Source organism: Rhipicephalus microplus, chromosome 3 (genome assembly GCF_043290135.1).
Source record: "Rhipicephalus microplus isolate Deutch F79 chromosome 3, USDA_Rmic, whole genome shotgun sequence".
NCBI lineage: Eukaryota > Metazoa > Arthropoda > Arachnida > Ixodida > Ixodidae > Rhipicephalus > Rhipicephalus microplus.
In genome coordinates, this window is record NC_134702.1 from 16,487,438 (window position 1) to 16,504,862 (window position 17,425).

Below are 17,425 nucleotides of genomic sequence, written 5' to 3' on the forward strand. Positions count from 1 at the left end.
TCAAAACCAAAACATTGTTCAGGGTTATACAAAAATGAAATGCGTGTTAGTATTCAAGTTTAACGAAACTTGCAAATTAATGAAAAGAAGAAAGTACTGATAATTATATGCATACATACTAGATTAAAAATAACTAAAACAAACAGCTGATTCGGGAAGTGTGTGTGGAAGTGATCTCGGAATTTATATTTATCGCGTTCAGCGACTATGTCATCGAGAAGGTAGTTCCACGTGCGGCTGACTCATGGAAAGAAATTTAGGTTCATGATTTCTGTCTTGTCGTAGATGCGCGTGAAGGAAAGGTTATCACGTCATCGTTTTGACGGGAATCTGTTTATCTGTTACAACTTCTGCTTCCGCTTTTCTTTGGTTCATCTGATTTCAAGCGATGGCAAGCATTACGCGGCAAAATAACTGGAACAATCGCTTTGTTTTATTGTAAACAGAAAATAAACAAAAATTGTCGATAAGCACAAAATTTTCACAGTATAACGCTTCTGAATACTGTTTTCTTTCCCTCTAAATAAAGAGCTGCCGCTATAGTCACTCTTTCTTACACCCAAGAATGCGTTGTAACGTCAGTGCAATAAATTTCGAAGCATTTATTGCTAACATCGTTCGGTGAGGTAGGCAGAAAGAGAACACAAGCACAATCGTTCTTCGGTTTCGCCAAGCCCCGCCGCGGTGGTCTAGTGGCTAAGGTACTCGGCTGCTGAGGTCGCGGGATCAAATCCCGGCAGCCGCGGCTGTATTTTCGATGAAGGCGGAAATGTTGTAGGCCCTTGCGCTCAGATTTGGGTGCACATTAAAAGAACCCCAGGTGGTCGAAATTTCCGGAGCCCTCCACTACGGCGTCTTTCATAATCATATGGTGGTTTTGGGACGTTAAAGCCCGCATATCAATCAATCAGTTTCGCCAAGGAGCCAAACTGAGTTGTGTCATGTGCTCTTCTTGTCTACTCTGCACTCTCCCCCAGCCTTTTTTGTTGTTGTTTTTTTTTTTTTTGCTTCGTGATGCGTAACTCACTCCCTCCCGCTGCCTTTTCCTTGGCTAACCGTGCATATGTAGGAAACCACGTGATTGCAGATAATCATTTACGCGAAAGAAAAGTAGCGAGAAGGCGGCGGGAATTGCCGCCACAATTACAAGTACCGGACGGCATGTAATCTGTCAAGGAAGTCGCAGCGCGCGGCCGGGGGGCAACCGCCTCGCTCGTTTCTACCTGTACATGCCAGCGTCGATCGCGGGGAACACGTGACCGGAATGCTGCACTCACGACCCGTCTGCAGCAGTGGCTCGCCTTGCCATCGAAAGCCGTTTGCCCTGGAAGACAGCCCATTTCCCAACATTGACCCGCGATTTTACGCACACCCACTACGGCTGTCGTGGAAGCTGGCTGCTACGACTAACGTTTTATCCGAAGTCGCTGTGCCGCTTGTACAGTGATTTAAGAATGTGGAACTGTCGGTTGTGCAACGTTCCAGTTGCACGCGCTTGTCAATTTTGAGACTGGACGATGAAGGATCGGGTTAGGCCTCGCGTGAGACGTGCGCCGAAAAAGACGTCATTTGTCGTTTTTTGACGTTCCAATGCTCGAGGTCGCCGAGAAGTGCTCCACAGTTTGGCGTCGTTTTCGCGGGCTTTGAAGCAGCGTCGTACGAAGTTCGTCTAGTCGACTCGTAAAAAACAGCTCGCATTATAGAAGGCACAGTCGACAACGTTTTGCTGCAGACCAAGGAACAGTTTACCATGTTCTCCTACGTGCAGCGTCGCCTGCGTGTCGGACAGCCGTGGTACAGCCGAGCGAATCAGCGTGATGACGCCGAGCAGACGAGAGGTCTCGGGGGCGAGTGCCTGAGGCTTTCCTTGAAGACGCCGGTGCAGATCGTCCGCGCTCGAGACGGTGCGTCCGACGAAGATAGCGAAACCGTTCATCGTAGATTGTCATCGTCCGGCCGTGAGACGCCGCCGACTTCAAACAGCATGGCGGGCAAACGTGGCGACCACCTAACGGCTACCAAGCGCGTTCTCTGGTTCCTGCGCTGCTACTGGCGGCGAATCCTGGCACTCCTGGCGCCCGTGCTACTCTCGCCTCTGCTCATACTGCACGATTCGAAGGTAGGTTCATTCGAGCATTCCGTTCTCCGAGTGCGTAAACTATTACAACGTGCTGTTCCACGTTCTGTTCGGTTCTGACTGGCTCGCATTGAAGAGGCTGATGGTGATTTTATGCCACCTTGGCTATTTATATTTTCGGCCCTTTGTGACACGGTGTCCTAATTTGGGCATACGTCTCACTTTTTTTTTTTCATTTCTGTGCACAGAAGAGACCACGAACCCTGCACTAATTTTACAAGCACGTAAGACAGTGCAACACATAATTGTTTAGGCTGTAACCTCAATTTGTTGCTGAAAAATTCACAAAAACCTTATGTTACCTTGTTTTAGTTATCCCAAGATTTTTGGCATCAATTCATGTAAATATCGCGCATCTAAATACAGTCGATTATAACAAATTTCTCAAATGGCCATAGGTTCTGCAAAACTTGTCAATGGAAATGCCTGCATGTGAACGTTCTATTGCAATGTGAATTGTTGAAAGTGAACTGCACATTACCAGAGTGTTCGGTATCGAGTCGAATCGCTTTGAAATGCAGAGTTACGGTGCAAAAAATTAATAAAAAAGAATCATGGACGCCGAAGAGTGCTGTAGCTGTGCGTGCACGCACAGTTATTGACTCGGTGTGGGACCGATGGCGGCGCTGCGAACGGTGTTTGTATGACGTCAATTTGGGGATTCGCGCGCTTTCGTTTTGAGGCCTGGCACTGTGTAGAAATCATTGTGCGTGACAAAGCTCGACAATGAAGCAGTTCAAACGTTTGTCTGATGTGTGTTGGCTACCTACACTGTTAAAACGACTACGCGTCCCGCTTTTAAGTCATTTTAAAAGCACGGCGCAATGTTTTTTAGAACTACGTGAGGCTGTTTTTCTCCGCGGCGAGAGCTGTGCAATGTTAAACGTTAAAAGGCACCCATCGATTATGCTAACTACATTCTCCACCTCTCCACCTCCACCTCTCCACCTCCACCTCTCCAACCACTCCACCTCTCCAACCTCTCCACCACCTCCACCTCTCCACCTCTCCAACCTGCAGTCTTATGCTGTAATCGCAGTACAGATTTCAAAGCTGTAAAATATTTATGGTCTTTTTTAATTAACAGAAAAAATAGAAATTTGTGGCGCCACACTTAAATATTTCATTATTATGTTAAGAATGCTGGGAACATTATTACTTAAACTAGTTCGGAGTTGTAAGTAGGTTCCTTATTTAGAAACATTAACACAATGCAAAATGTGATATGAACCCGACAGCAACTGCAGACCAGCAGGGAACATAACTTCTATGTAAGGTTACACGAAGGCATTGCCTCAACCTGCTTGACGCATGCCAAGTTCTACGCGTAGACATTGCCTCATCCTGATTTGCACGAACAGCGAGCATTCGCGACTTCCCAGCAGTCGATCACGACGGAGACGTTGTGTGGCGGGTTCGAAAGCCCACTTGTTTGCAGGACGAGAGCCGTGATGGTGATGCCGTGTCCGTTGACAGCCTCTACGGCGCATTCACCAACGTGGCCTGCGTCGTTCACAACCTCGTTTTCCATGAGGCACCGCGACGTTTCACAAGCTGTATCTGCATACTTGTAGGTGCAGGAGAAAGGCACAATTACTGAAACACGAAGAAAAAAACACCTGGTCAAACTATAGTACCGTATGACGGAAAGTATCATAACGAGCAAGAGCACGCAGACGCAGAGTTTAACTTGATAACCCCCGATACGGTCGGTGGCTTCGGCGCACTTGTCGGCCATTCAGGGGATTTTCTGGCCCTGTAAATTGGGCCGCAACCAGAATAAGATTATAATGGCACTCTAAAACAGTTGTTGAATGTGGTCATCGACCCTCGCAAGGTGATCTGCTTACAGGAGCTGCGATGGCTTCAGCGCGGTTGAAAGTAGAATCCTCAAATTGACGTCACACGCAAGAGGGTGCCACTGCTAGATCTCGATGCGATAGCGCTCATTGCATGCTGTGCACTCACACTATGGCATTCCAATGCATGAGTACTATACACCTAAATTTAGGGACCCTGGCGTTCTTGTATTTTGTGCCCACGGAATCGTGATAGCCGTGGCCGGGAATCAAACCCACGACTTCGATCTTGTAGATTGGCAGTTTGTCTGGCAATACGTATGGCAATGCTGTGAAGCGGCGATTTGTAGAATGCGTGATTTTATCAACTGTAGCCTTCAGGAGGATTTACATACACTTGGGCTTGCTGGTGATTCATCTTGATGATGGGGACAGATGCGCACAAAAGGAACGCAAGAGGGAACAAAGGTAAACAGACGAAGCGCTTTTTTTTTTGTCTATATGCGTTTCATCTTGTCGTCCTGTTTTTAGCGCACATCAATCACCATCAAGACATATTCAATTAGCGCTTGTCGCCTGTCCACACTACATCAATAATTGCTCAACTCGACGTCTCTTGCTATGATCGCGAAACTATAGCTTTTTTTTTTCGCAAGTCTGGGAACACACTACATTCTGCAGTTCTATCACTCCGTTTTTTTTCGGGCGTGCGTAATGACAGCCCCCATTGCTTTCGTTTTGCAGGAGACGAGATGTGCCTACGTCATCCTTCTCATGGCCGTGTACTGGATGTTCGAAGTGGTGCACCTCTCTGTGACGTCACTGCTGCCCGTCTGCCTGTTTCCTTTGTTCGGCGTCCTCGACACCGCAAGCGCAACCGCACCATACATGAAGGTAAGGCACCAGTGTACAGCTAGCGCATATACGCACGTTCTATAGATGTAATGAAATAAGGCGTTGAAATTTGGGCGAGTCGGCGCGGGATAATCATCCGACAAACTGTGCCCGTTCATCTCTATTTTTTTTTTTTTTTGTCCCGTCCTGCGCGCAGCTTGTTGGAAGAATGTAATAAAGGCCCCGACTTCCTGACTATATTTGCGTATCTCATAGCCGTATGGTGGTTTTGGGACGTTCAGTCCCACGTATCAATCTTGACTATTTCATTTCATTTTACTACCTTAAAGACCCCTTAAAAGGGGTATTACATAAGGGGTGGGAAGACATTAGTACATAATTTGCTTAATGCATAACTAAACACAATAAAAAAGAAAAATACATGCGCTAAAGTACATAATTTGCATAACATGTAACTGAACACGAGAAAAATACAGAAACATACACGGGCTAAGGTGTTACATACGCGTCAGCACAAGTACAATAAATAATACGTCAGCACTAGTACAGTAAATAATACAAACTATAATTTCACTTTTTATGTCCCCGTCGATGGTACTAAGCGGAAGCAAATTCAATTCTTTCGTTAAGTAAGATATGCTCGTGTCATATGAATGATTAGAATGAATGAACCTTGCGGCACGATTTCGAACGGCTTCGAGTGCGTTGATGAGATATTTTTGGTGAGGATTCCATATGCCAGATGCATATTCCAGTTTCGGACGGACTATTGACTGGTAGGCCAGTAGTTTAACCGGTTTGGGGGCGCATTTCAGATAACGCTTGAGAAAATCAAGTGATTTGTTAGCAGAAGAAATGATGTCAGTGACGTGTGTGCGCCAGGACAGGTCGTTCGATATAGTAACACCTAGGTACTTGTAAGACTGCGCAGAAGACATGGGAATGTTCCTGATTGTGTATGTGTAAGGAAATGGGTCGTGCCGACGAGAAAATACCATCAGTTTGCATTTCTTATGGATTAAGTTCCATTAACCAACGGTCGCACCATTGCTGTAGACAGTTGATGTCCTCCTGAAGTAAGTCTTGATTCGATGTGTTAGTAATTGTTCGATAAATGACGCAGTCGTCTGCGAACAAACGAACGTTGCAAGACACGTGCATAGGCAGGTTAGGAAGAGTAAAGGTCCGAGAACAGATCCTTGCGGTACGCCGGAGGTCACTGGTGGAGGGCTAGATGCGCAATTGTTAACTGTAACGAACTGAGATCGGTTTGTCAAGAACGCTTCAATCCATCGCAAAATGTCACGGTTAATGTTCGCAAGAGAAAGATTTAGTAATAGACGTTGGTGTGGTACCTTGTCGAACGCTTTTGCGAAATCTAGAAATATCGCGTCTGTCTGGAGGTTAGAATCTAAGTTGGTATGAATATCATGCAGGAAAATGGCCACTTGTGTTTCGCAGGAAAAGCCTTTGTGGAACCCATGCAGTGAAGAATGAAAGTATTTGTTCGAGTCAAGAAATTTCATAATTTCTGTGTACATGACGTGTTCCATGAGCTTACAGGGCACACTTGTTAATGAAATGGGGCGATAATTAAGCGGGCAATTCCTGTCACCTGCTTTGTGGATTGGAACAACACTGTAAACAAAAGTTAGCCGAAATGGGAGTTTCTCCAGCACATGAGCCCACAAAACTCCCCTGCCCCAATTATTTACTCCCTGGTAGGGAGTGAACTCGGCACATGTCATCGTAAAACGCCCCCTCCGTAATCACAGAGTTTATGAACGACATGACCTTGTTAAACTCCCCAGGGAGTTTCAGGTCACGTGGTTACAAACTCCCTATAGAAGCTTTAAAAACCCTCTTTGGGCGTGACGTGTGTGTGTGTGTGCGTGTGCGTGTGTGTGTATGTGTCTGTACGGGCATATGTTTGCACGTCGGTGTGAAACACATGTGATTTGTGTGGCTAACCGTGTAAGCATCTGTCAACAGGCAACGAAATTATAAGTGAAGCGAAGAATAGCAACGACCGGTTGGCATTTACTGGGAACATTTCAATATATTTCGCACCTTAAACCACGCTGCACATCGGTCCGATTCCTCGACGAAACATCCTGAATGCCACGCTTCAAAGGGCCGAGTAACAAAAAACTTCGAAGAATAAATTAATGGTAGCAAAAGTAAGCTGTTACGATCGTCAGCGGCTGCTCCTGGAGTTTCACCATCAGAAACTTCGAAGTGGTCTGAAGTAGGCTTCGCTCGACTACGGCAACCGGTCTGAGAGTTGCGCCGGCGACGCGCTCGCCCCTGTCTCCGCCGATAGTGGCTTCTCGGAGTGTCACCGGTATTTCACCGGCTGTAACATCTAAGTGTTAAGAAGGCCTCGCTATGCCGTCGGTATCAAGCCGGCATCGTATTGAACTCGCACTGTGCGCTGGCCACCGCGGCAAGCGCTACGAGCTAGCACCGACCACCGGCGATGCAAAGGATGTGTTTCACAAAAAATGAAGGCTGCTGGGATGTATAAAAGTCTTCTGCACCTTGCGACCGCAGCTGTCAATGACTAACTACAAGGCGAGCGCCGAACGAGGCGGAGTACGATCGTCAGCGATCGCACCGTAAAACTTCGAAGCGGTTCGAAGTAGGCTTCGCTCGACTACGGCAGGCTGGCCGGCAACCGGTCTGAGAGTTGCGCCGGCGACGCGCTCGCCCCGTCTCCTCCGATAGTGGCTTCTCGGAGTGTCACCGGTATTTCACCGGCTGCAACATCTAAGCGGTAGGAAGGCCTCGCTATGGCGTCGGTATCAAGCCGGCATCGTATCGAGCTCGCACTGCGCACCGGCCGCCGTGGCGAGCTCTGCGAGCTATACATGCAATGCATGCGAGCAACGGGAACAGCGACTGCGAAACGTCTTATTCGTTTAAGCCTATCGCTCCGTAGCTTAAACTGCGTGGGTAGCGGACACCTATTTCTGTGCATGGGAAAAACGAGACGTAAACTGCACATCAGCAAGCATTTTGTGATCGCCAGCTGTCATTCATCGAATCACCGTGCCGTACTCGTGAGTGAGGCCTAGTCGTCGAACGCGGTAGCGGCGGTCTACCTCGGTTCATCGCTGGAGCTGCTGAATGTGCCTCGTTAATGCGTTCATTCAAGGCCGCGCGCACTTTGTGTATGATTCAGTGCATTTTACGGGTCCACAAACAGCACTGCTGATGCGAATTCAGCCTGTACGACAGAGCGTCAACTGATAAAACTTTTTCGTTATAGTAAAAAAATATTAAATATTAGGCAGGATTAGGATAAAAGGCATGTGTGTTGAAGTGCTTACATCAGACCACCGCAAGTTCATACTTACGCCATGCGTATTTATTGCTTAATTATTAGAAAAAAAAAAGGCTTTCACCTGGGCTACAGGAGGTCAGAATGTGGTGCCTATATATACTCGGTGACTATATGGTAGGTGTGTACTGCGTGTGGCAAGCTGTGGTGAGTGCGAGTGTTGTGATATTACGTTAACGTTGTGATAATGTTTGTGTACTGTAATCATTGTTGTGCGTATTAAATGTAATGTAATTAAAGTTACGCTTGCGCATGGTACGGCGGCTGACGTAATTTTTTTTCTCGGTCGATGCAAAAAATTTACTCCCATACTGACCTGAAAAAGTTCCCCTATGGATGTAAATAAAAACCCCCCTGACACCATGTGAAAACCCCCTTCTGATGGGGAGTAAATTTTTTACTCCCAGAGACGGGTTTTTTAAAGCTCCCATCTGGGTGTGCGCTAGAGGACAAGGTCATTCACTCCCATTTCGGCTTATTTCTGTTTACAGTGAACCATTCTCACCTTCCAGTCATATGGCATTTCACCAGTTGAAAGTGACTGCGAGAAGAGCAAACACAGGAAAACCACGGTGACATGTTTAGTATTCTTTATTCTTTAACAGTTTCGAATTAGTGTTATCCACGCCGGCTGACGATGTGAGTTCAACATTGTCGATTAACGATGAGATGCCATCTGGAAAAAATGTAATGGTCGGCATATGACTTGTCGCATTGGTACGCGAAAAAAGAGGGGGCGTGGTGAACTCTTCTGTAAATACAGACACAAAGGCTGCATTAAAAAGGTTCGCGCATTCTATATCGTCGGACGTTTCGCCTTCTTCATTAGTAAGTGTTACACTGTGCCTTTTCTGAGGATTTATCACCTGCCAGAATTTCTTTGAGTTATTGATTAAAAGTTTCGGAAGGTCATCGCAAAAGAACGCATCTTTTGTCTTGCGAATCGCTGACAGGTATGCTCGTTCAGCAGCGACTATCTTTCGAGAGCCACAGTATAACCCCAATCCGAGCATTCTTTTGCCCGCCATATCATGTACACTTTTCGTGCTCTTTCGGGAAGACTATAGGCGCCTTTGATCGCCATCGACCGTGTGTTGCCACTTCAGCGCATGCAAATTATAGCTTGATTACTCTCCCTCTCGTTATATGTCGCTTCTTTTCAATCTTTCTGTTCACTTTACCGTTTTCCCTGCGCTACCAACCAGAAGCTTATGTAATTATTACTCCAGCACTTTGCATTTTTTTTCTCATCCTTTTTCTTGAATCTCCAGTGCTCAGTGTTGCTTGTGGTTTCCCTTTTCAAAGAACAGGGTAACAAACTGGACTCTTCCTCTTTGTAACCTCCCTATCTTATGTATCTTTTTCTCTCTCTCTGTTAGTTTTTGATATACGAATTCTCTGTGGTTGTCTGTTATTATTGAATTTAACATATATCATGGTGCCTTTTTGTAGCTTCTGTGATGGCGAGCAAATTCTCTGCTATAGAGCAAAAGAACTTCACCTGTGTCATAAAGCTAACTTGTCAAAATAACCGACAGATGTTAGGGTCGGTTGTTTCCTGTTAGTTCTACGTGGCAAAGTACAAATTTATTTATTTATTGATCCATTTGTTCAGTGAGTGAGTGAGGTGAGTGAAACAACTTTGTTTGGTACAAAATAGACGCGAGTATAAAGTCAACGTCGCCTGGTTAGGCTTACTTGGATACAGTCAGGTTAAACCTGACCGTCCTCGTGCAGGCCTCCGGGACGGCCAGGACATGAGAGGCCATGTGCTGGGCCTTAATGAGCGTCATCATTTCCTCTTAGTGGAAAGGGCAACCGGCAGAGGCGCAGCCCTACATGCAGGACATGGTCGAAGTCCACATCACCACCACACAGGGATGAAGAAAATTTTGGGGCTATAGTTTCGAAAGGTTGCCGTTCAGGTTCGGTTTTGTCCGTCCAGAAGACCGTGTTTGAACGAGCCTATACTGACGGGCACAGTATGAAAATGGGCACATATCGTTTGTAGCAACGACGCAGTCTATCTGCAATGTAACAACTGACAGTTATGGCTGAACAGCGATAACTACAGGATATCTTCACAGGACACAGCGCTATCGGCTCATCTTATATATTTTTCAATAAAAAGGCAAAGCCAGAATGACAAGAGCACAATAAGAAAGGACCACGAATGCTATCAGTAGGCTTGGCCGGCTGGCAAAATTATCTGTTGAGGTAAAGTTTACAGACCTAAAACAACGCACTAAAAAAAAAAAAAGCTTTATCCGCCCCGTTAGGCGGAAATGTTGTAGGCCCGTGTGCTCAGATTTGGGTGCACGTTAAAGAACCCCAGGTGGTCAAAATTTCCGGATCCCTCCACCACGGCGTCTCTCATAATGATATGGTGGTTTTGGGACGTTAAACCGCACATATCTATCTTATCTGCCCCGTTGGTCTAGTGATTAAGCTCCTTGACTGGTGACCCTAAAGTCACGGGATCAAATCCTGTCTGGCGGCTGCATTTCTACGGAGACAACATGCCAGAGACCTATCTACTTGGAATTTAGGCGCTCGTCTAAGAGTCTCAAATGGTCTAAATTTGCCAAGGCTTATTATGTGGCATCTCTTAATCATATTATAACGTTATCACGTCGCACCTCCCTCACAAAGATGTTGCATAAAAATGAAAAGAGGCCTAGCTATTTACAAGTTGTATTTGCGCTGACGGGTGTAGCATCAACTCATTTGAAGGACAGCACACAGAGTGGATAGACCAGTCTTCTCTGTCGTCTTCTGAACTCAAAATGCCTGATCTTTGATATTTCAGCTACGTAGCAATATCACGGTTTCGGGTTTTAGAGCTCTAATAGTTACTATTAGAAAGGCAGCTTTCGTGAGAGAGCAGTCTGGGGCAAAGAGACGGCATAACAATACCATAATTCAGTGGATGGTACGATAACTCCTGACTATAAGAACAAAGAGAAAAAAACTGGAAAAACAAGCAACTAGATTATACGCAACAGGTTTGGAAGTATGTGACAACAATGTACTTGACTGCCCGTATTTTGCGCTGTTCGGTCACGATGTTCGTGAACTAACTCGCCCAACTATAAGAATTCTCGTGCTTAAGGATGGAGCGCCCTCTTGCATATCAAACCTTTAGTCTAAGTGATATTTCTTTGTAAACTTTGTTTACAGGATGCCATCATGATGTACCTGGCTGGCATGATCATTGCAGCTGCTGTTGAGAACTGCAACCTTCATTACAGGATTGCTCTCCGCATTCTTCTGATCATCGGCACCAAAACTCTATGGTGAGGATGTATTGACAAACGTGGCCAGTAATTTTCGCGCAGTAAACAAGCTTCCATTAAAATGAAAGCAAATGATAAATGCGCTGTCTTTCCTCAAAGTAATAAGACGAGGTCCGGTAAAAAGGATTTGTTGACTCGATCAGCACGTATTGTCATGGTGTCGGCAGCCTGAAAGGTAGAAGACTGAAAGGCTCGTAAAAGAATAGAAAAGGAAACCGTTCATTAAGCTGTCTTGCGCTTGCTAAAGAAAAACTGCAACTCTGCTGCGGCGACAGCAGACAACGTGCACGAACGCCGTCGATGAACAGGAATGCCTGTTGTGCTCACCCGCGCTCAATTTTGAGTCGCCATATAACATTCGAGATTCATCCGCCTTCCAAAACAGCTATCATTCGGCAACGATTTGGAACTATCTCGAAGCCAATTCAAGGAATATGTAAATTGGTAGTGTGACTTCCATAGAAGCCCATGAATCCAGGAGTCTGAAGCTCGTTTCTCCCATCGCCATCTACGTGAAAAGGGGACAACTTACAGCAAACAAAAAAATTAGTAAAATATGACGTCACAACCGGAAGCGCTAGCGAAGTCACGCATTCGCCCTACATGGCGCGAAATCACGTTTTTTCAGCGCAGCGTGATAAGTGCTACGTTCCTGATAAGTGCTTCAGCGCAGCGTGATAAGTGCTACGTTCCTTGAAATTTCTTATGCATGCCTTTTCTAGTAAAAGGCGCACATGCAGAATATATACGTGTTGTTATGGTGTCCCAGACATGTGCAATAATTGTTTTTTATTTGACCATTGCACAAGTATGAACGCTAAACCTTGAGCAACACTGGTGGGCGCTGCGCATGGGGTCGACCGTTTCAAATATCCAGTGCCATTAAAAGTGGACAAACAGACAAATGTACAGACAGACAAACCGACCAAAATTTTTGCGCCGAAGGTCCCCAAGAAAGACTATCGTCTTTAAAAATAAGTAAAATACTGAAGCTACGCACGAAGCCACCACTGAAAAGTGAGCGATGCCTCGTTGACCTGGAAGTGCACCGAACTAAAGAACACGCTAAACTGAACACAAGTTTTGATAGCAGATGCCTGGATATGCCCCCTTCCCATTTATGGCACTCAACCGAAAAAGTGAGGCCGTCAACCATTTAGCCAGGTGTGAGATACACCGCAAAGAAAGCTTATAGTTAGCTTTGACATATTTAAAATTATGCCCATTTGAAGGGAAAAATAAAAAAATGGCATTGCGTTTTTTTTGTTTTCATTGTTTGCCTCCCCTCTCACCTCATCATCATCATCAGCCTGACTACGTGTAATGCAGGACAAAGGCCTCTCCCATGTTCCGCCAATTAACTCGGTCCTGTGCTTGCTGCTGCAAATTTATACCCACAAACTTATTAATCTCATCTGCCCACCTAACCTTTTGTGTCCCCCTAACTCGCTTACCTTCTCTGGAAATGCAGGTAGTTACCCTTATTGACCAGCGGTTATCCTGTCTACGCGCTACATGCCCGGCCCATGGCCTCTTCTTGATTTCAACTATGATATATTTAACCCCAGTTTGTTCCCTAATCCACTCTGCTCTCTTTTCGTCTCTTAAGGTTACACCTACCATTTTTCTTTCCATTGCTTGCTGCGTCATCCTCAATTTAAACTGAACCCTCTTTGTAAGTCCCCAGGTTTCTGCTCCGTAGCTAAGTACCGGCAAGATACAGCTGTTATATACCTTCCTCTTGAGGGATAGTGACAATCTACCTGTCATAATTTGAGAGTGCTTGCCAATTATGCTCCATCCCAATATTATTTTTCTAGTTACTTCAATCTCGTGGTTCGGCTCCGCGGTTATTACCTGCCCTAAGTAGACAGTCATTTACAACTTGAAGTGCACTATTACATATCTCGAAGCGCTGCTCTCTTCCGAGGATGTTGTACATTACTTTCGTTTTCTGTAGATTAATTTTAAGATCCACCTTTCTGCTCTCCTTGTCTATCTCCGTAATCATGAGTTGCAATTCGCCCCCTGAGTTACTCAGCAATCCAATGATAACTTACCGCTGGTAGGAACCGAACCTGCGACCTTCTAATATCGCGTTCGATGCTCTACCACTGAGCTACCACGGCGGCTATCCTTCCAGCCACTTTATTGGGTATAGATATTTGAATTTAAACGTGGGAGTGTCAGTCAGCGCCAACTGTAGCCATGGCGGCGAGTGTGGCACACTCTTTGTGAGCCTTTGTGGCGTCACATAGCACTTCAACTTATTACGAGCTTGCATCTTACCAATAGTCCCTCGTATACAACTTAAGTTACCAAGTCTGCCAGTACGAGACCCTCGTAATAAATTAAGGAAGGAAGTGTATACTTCAAGGCTCGTTTTTCTGTGTTTTGACAAAACATTAATGAGATCTAACAGACAAAAATGCCAAGGAAATATATGTGCGTATAAACGTATAAACACTTCACGTATAACACTTCACGTATAAACACTTGTTATTATTCAAGAAGCGTTAGCTGCAACAAGCTGGTTCAGACAGTAACCCGGCAAGCACGAGCCACACGGACGTCAACGTCTTCTAGCACGCTGGCATAGAGCTGGTGCCACTATGCTCCGCTACAATTACTCCCCGCGCAGAAAGGAGCCAACCTGGCGATCTAGGGAAATTACAAGACAGGGGGGTCATAGCACGGTTTGAGGTGTGATACGTGAACTGTTTCACGCCCACGGCAGCGCCGGTCCGAAGGTGGATCGATGGGCTCAACTTCATAGTTGACGGGAGATGTTTGTCGCTCCACACGGAAGGGGGTCACGGTATTTCGACGAAAGCTTTGGGGAAAGGCCGGGAGAAGTAGATGGGACCAAGAGCCAAACCAACATTCCTGTGTTATAGTGGGCACTAGACGCAGAGGCATCGTGGTGAGTTTTCTGGCGCCATTGGTCTTGCGCGGTAAACGAGTGAGCGAGTTGACGACACTCTTCGGCATAATCAGCTGCTTCGGAAACAGGCGTCGCTTCGGAAACATTCGGTCTGTAAGGGAGAATGGTGTCCATGGAGCGTGATGGTTCACGTCTGTACAGGAGAAAGAAAGGAGAGAAGCCGGTGATTGTTTTTGGCGCTGAGTTGTACGCGTGCGTGACAAAATGGAGCACTTGGTTCCAATTAGTGTGTTCGTCTGACGCGTACATGGCAAGCATATTGTTACGGAAGTGATGGGTTTATTTACAATGAAAAATGTCAGCGCTCTACCGTCACTGCCGAATCACCATCGCTCGAGCGCGTCCGATCTCTTCTTCTTCCTCGCTCTTTCAGTCCGCGTTACATTTCCCTCCGGGCCAGACGAAGCTCACCGAGCGAGTAGAAGCGATCGGTTGTTGTAGGGCTTCAATCGGGCAATGTGCACAATTTGCGTCTTGCGCGAACGCCGGTTCTGAGCTGTCACTCTCGCGACAGCGTAAGTGATGTCACTCAAGCACTGAGTAATGACAAACGGTCCTGAGTACTTAGAAAGAAACTTCTGGCAAAGTCCCTTTTTTCGAACAGGCGTCCACAACCAGACCAAATCACCTGTAGCGAAAGTCACGGGCGGGTGTTTTGCGTCGTAACGGTCTTTCGCGCGAGCGTGGGCGGAAAGAGTTCGGAGCCGAGCAAGTCGACGAGCTTCTTCGGCGCGACACAAAGTCTGCGCGACACTGGCGTTTTCGTTCGTCGAAAATGGAAGTATGGTGTCAAGGAAACTTTGCGGATGACGAGCATAGAGAAGAAAGAAAGGCGTATAACCTGTGACTTCGTGTTTCGCGGTATTAAAGGCGTATGTAACAAAAGGTAATACGGCATCCCAGTTCTTGTGATCCGCTGCGACGTACATTGAAAGCATGTTGATGATGGTACGATTGGTGCGCTCAGTGAGGCCGTTGGTCTGAAGGTGGTATGGCGTGGAATGGCGATACTGACACCCACAAAGCCGTAGCAACTCTTCGACAACGTCAGCGGTGAACTGACGGCCGCGATCACTTATCATTACACGAGGGGCCCCGTGACGAAGTATGATCGAGTGTAGAAGAAACCATGACACATCAGATGATGTGGCTGAAGCAACCGCCATCGTTTCAGTATACCGCGTCAGGTAATCTACGCACACAATAATCCAGCGGTGGCCGGTGGTAGACTTGGGGGAAAGGGCCCAGTAAATCTATGCCGACTTTTTCGAATGGTGATGTCGGTGGCTTAACCGGCTGCAGTGGGCCGGCCGATGGTGTGGTAGGTTGTTTGTGGCGTTGGCAGACATCACAACTTGCGACGTAGTGCTTGGTGGTCTTCCAGAGTCGAGGCCAGTAAAAACGTTGTCGGATACGGTGAAGCGTTCGGGCAAATCCAAGGTGCCCAGACGTGATGTCATCGTGCATGGTTTGGAATACCGCAAGTCGCAGGCATTCTGGCACGACGAGTAGTAGTGTGGAACCATGGCTGGAGTAATTCTTGCGATATAGTAGGGCGTCATGAATCACGAATGGCGTGGCGCGTTTAGAGCTACGAGCCACATCAATCATTGGTTTCAGCGAAGGGTCACGCTGTTGTTCGTGACGAAAGACATCCAAATTTGGGAAGTTGGATGAGATTGCGGCCAGGTAGTTGTCAAAATCATCATCATCAGCATCCACAGTTGGAGATGGAAGGCGAGATGAGCAGTCGGCATCTGCGTGACATCGACCGCTCTTGTAGGTCACAGAATAATTATATTCTTGAAGCCGTAAGGCCCAGCGAGCCAACCGACCAGCTGGGTCACGTAGTCCGACAAGCCAACAAAGCGAATGATGATCTGTGACGATCTTGAACTGCCGGCCGTACAAATAAGGTCTGAACTTTTGGACGGCGAAAGCAACTGCAAGACATTCCAGTTCGGTGACCGTATAATTCCTCTCCGCCTTAGTCAAAGTACGACTTGCATACGCCACGACGTGCTGCCGGCTATCGTGATATTGAACTAGCACGGCACCAACTCCGATACCACTAGCATCTGTATGCAGTTCCGTGAGTGCCTCCGGGTCGAAATGGCGCAAGAGGGGCCCGGAAGTAAGCAAATACTTCAGCTGCTCGAAAGCAGCCTCACACTCAATGGTCCATCGAAATGGAGTGCTTTTGCGGAGCAACTCTGTCAGGGGATGAGCAAGCTGGGCGAAGTCTTTGATAAACCGACGAAAATAAGAACACAGGCCCACAAAGCTACGGAGATCCTTCAAAGACGTCGGTTGCTTGAAGTCTCGGACAGCACTGATTTTGTGCGGGTCTAGTCGTATACCGTCCTTGTCAACTAGATATCCAAGCACAAGGGCTTGACGCTCACCAAATTGACACTTCTTTGCGTTTAAAACGAGACCAGCTTGTTTGACGCAGTCTAGAACAACGCTAAGCCGATGGTTGTGTTCGTGGAATGTCTTGCCAAAAATAATTACATCATCGAGATAACACATACATATCTCCCGTTTGAGACCGCGAAGGATGGAGTCCATGAATTGCTCGAAGGTATCTGGGGCATTGCATAAGCCAAACGGCATAACGTTGAATTCAAATAATCCATCAGGCGTGACAAAAGCAGTCTTCTCTTTGTCAGACGGATGCATTGGTATTTGCCAGTATCCAGACCTTAGGTCGACAGACGAAAAGTAGGCGGCCGAGTGCAGACAATCAACAGCATCGTCGATGCGTAGTAGCGGATACACGTCTTTCTTTGTGACGGCGTTGAGACGGCGGTAGTCTACACAGAATCGCCAAGAGTTGTCTTTCTTTTTTACCAATATAACAGGAGCTGCCCAAGGACTGCTTGACTTTTGAATAATGCCTTTCTGCAGCATGTCGTTGACCTGATCGGCGATCACTTGTCTCTCTGACGGGGATACGCGATAGGGTTTCTGGCGTATCGGTGTAGCATCTCCCATGTTGATGCGGTGGTGCATACGGGATTCGGGCAACATGGAACAACGCTTGTTTTG

General features: G+C 46.7%; 1 protein-coding gene across 1 annotated transcript in view; it reads left to right on the forward strand.

The window, feature by feature from the left end:
* Positions 1-17,425, forward strand: part of LOC119163757 (uncharacterized) — a 105,291-nt gene that overhangs the window by 63,389 nt on the left and 24,477 nt on the right. The window contains exons 15-17 of the mRNA XM_037415827.2: positions 1,769-2,119; positions 4,681-4,830; positions 11,315-11,430. Of these exons, the coding sequence (XP_037271724.2) occupies positions 1,769-2,119; positions 4,681-4,830; positions 11,315-11,430 (617 nt within the window). The remainder of the gene's footprint in view (positions 1-1,768; positions 2,120-4,680; positions 4,831-11,314; positions 11,431-17,425) is intronic.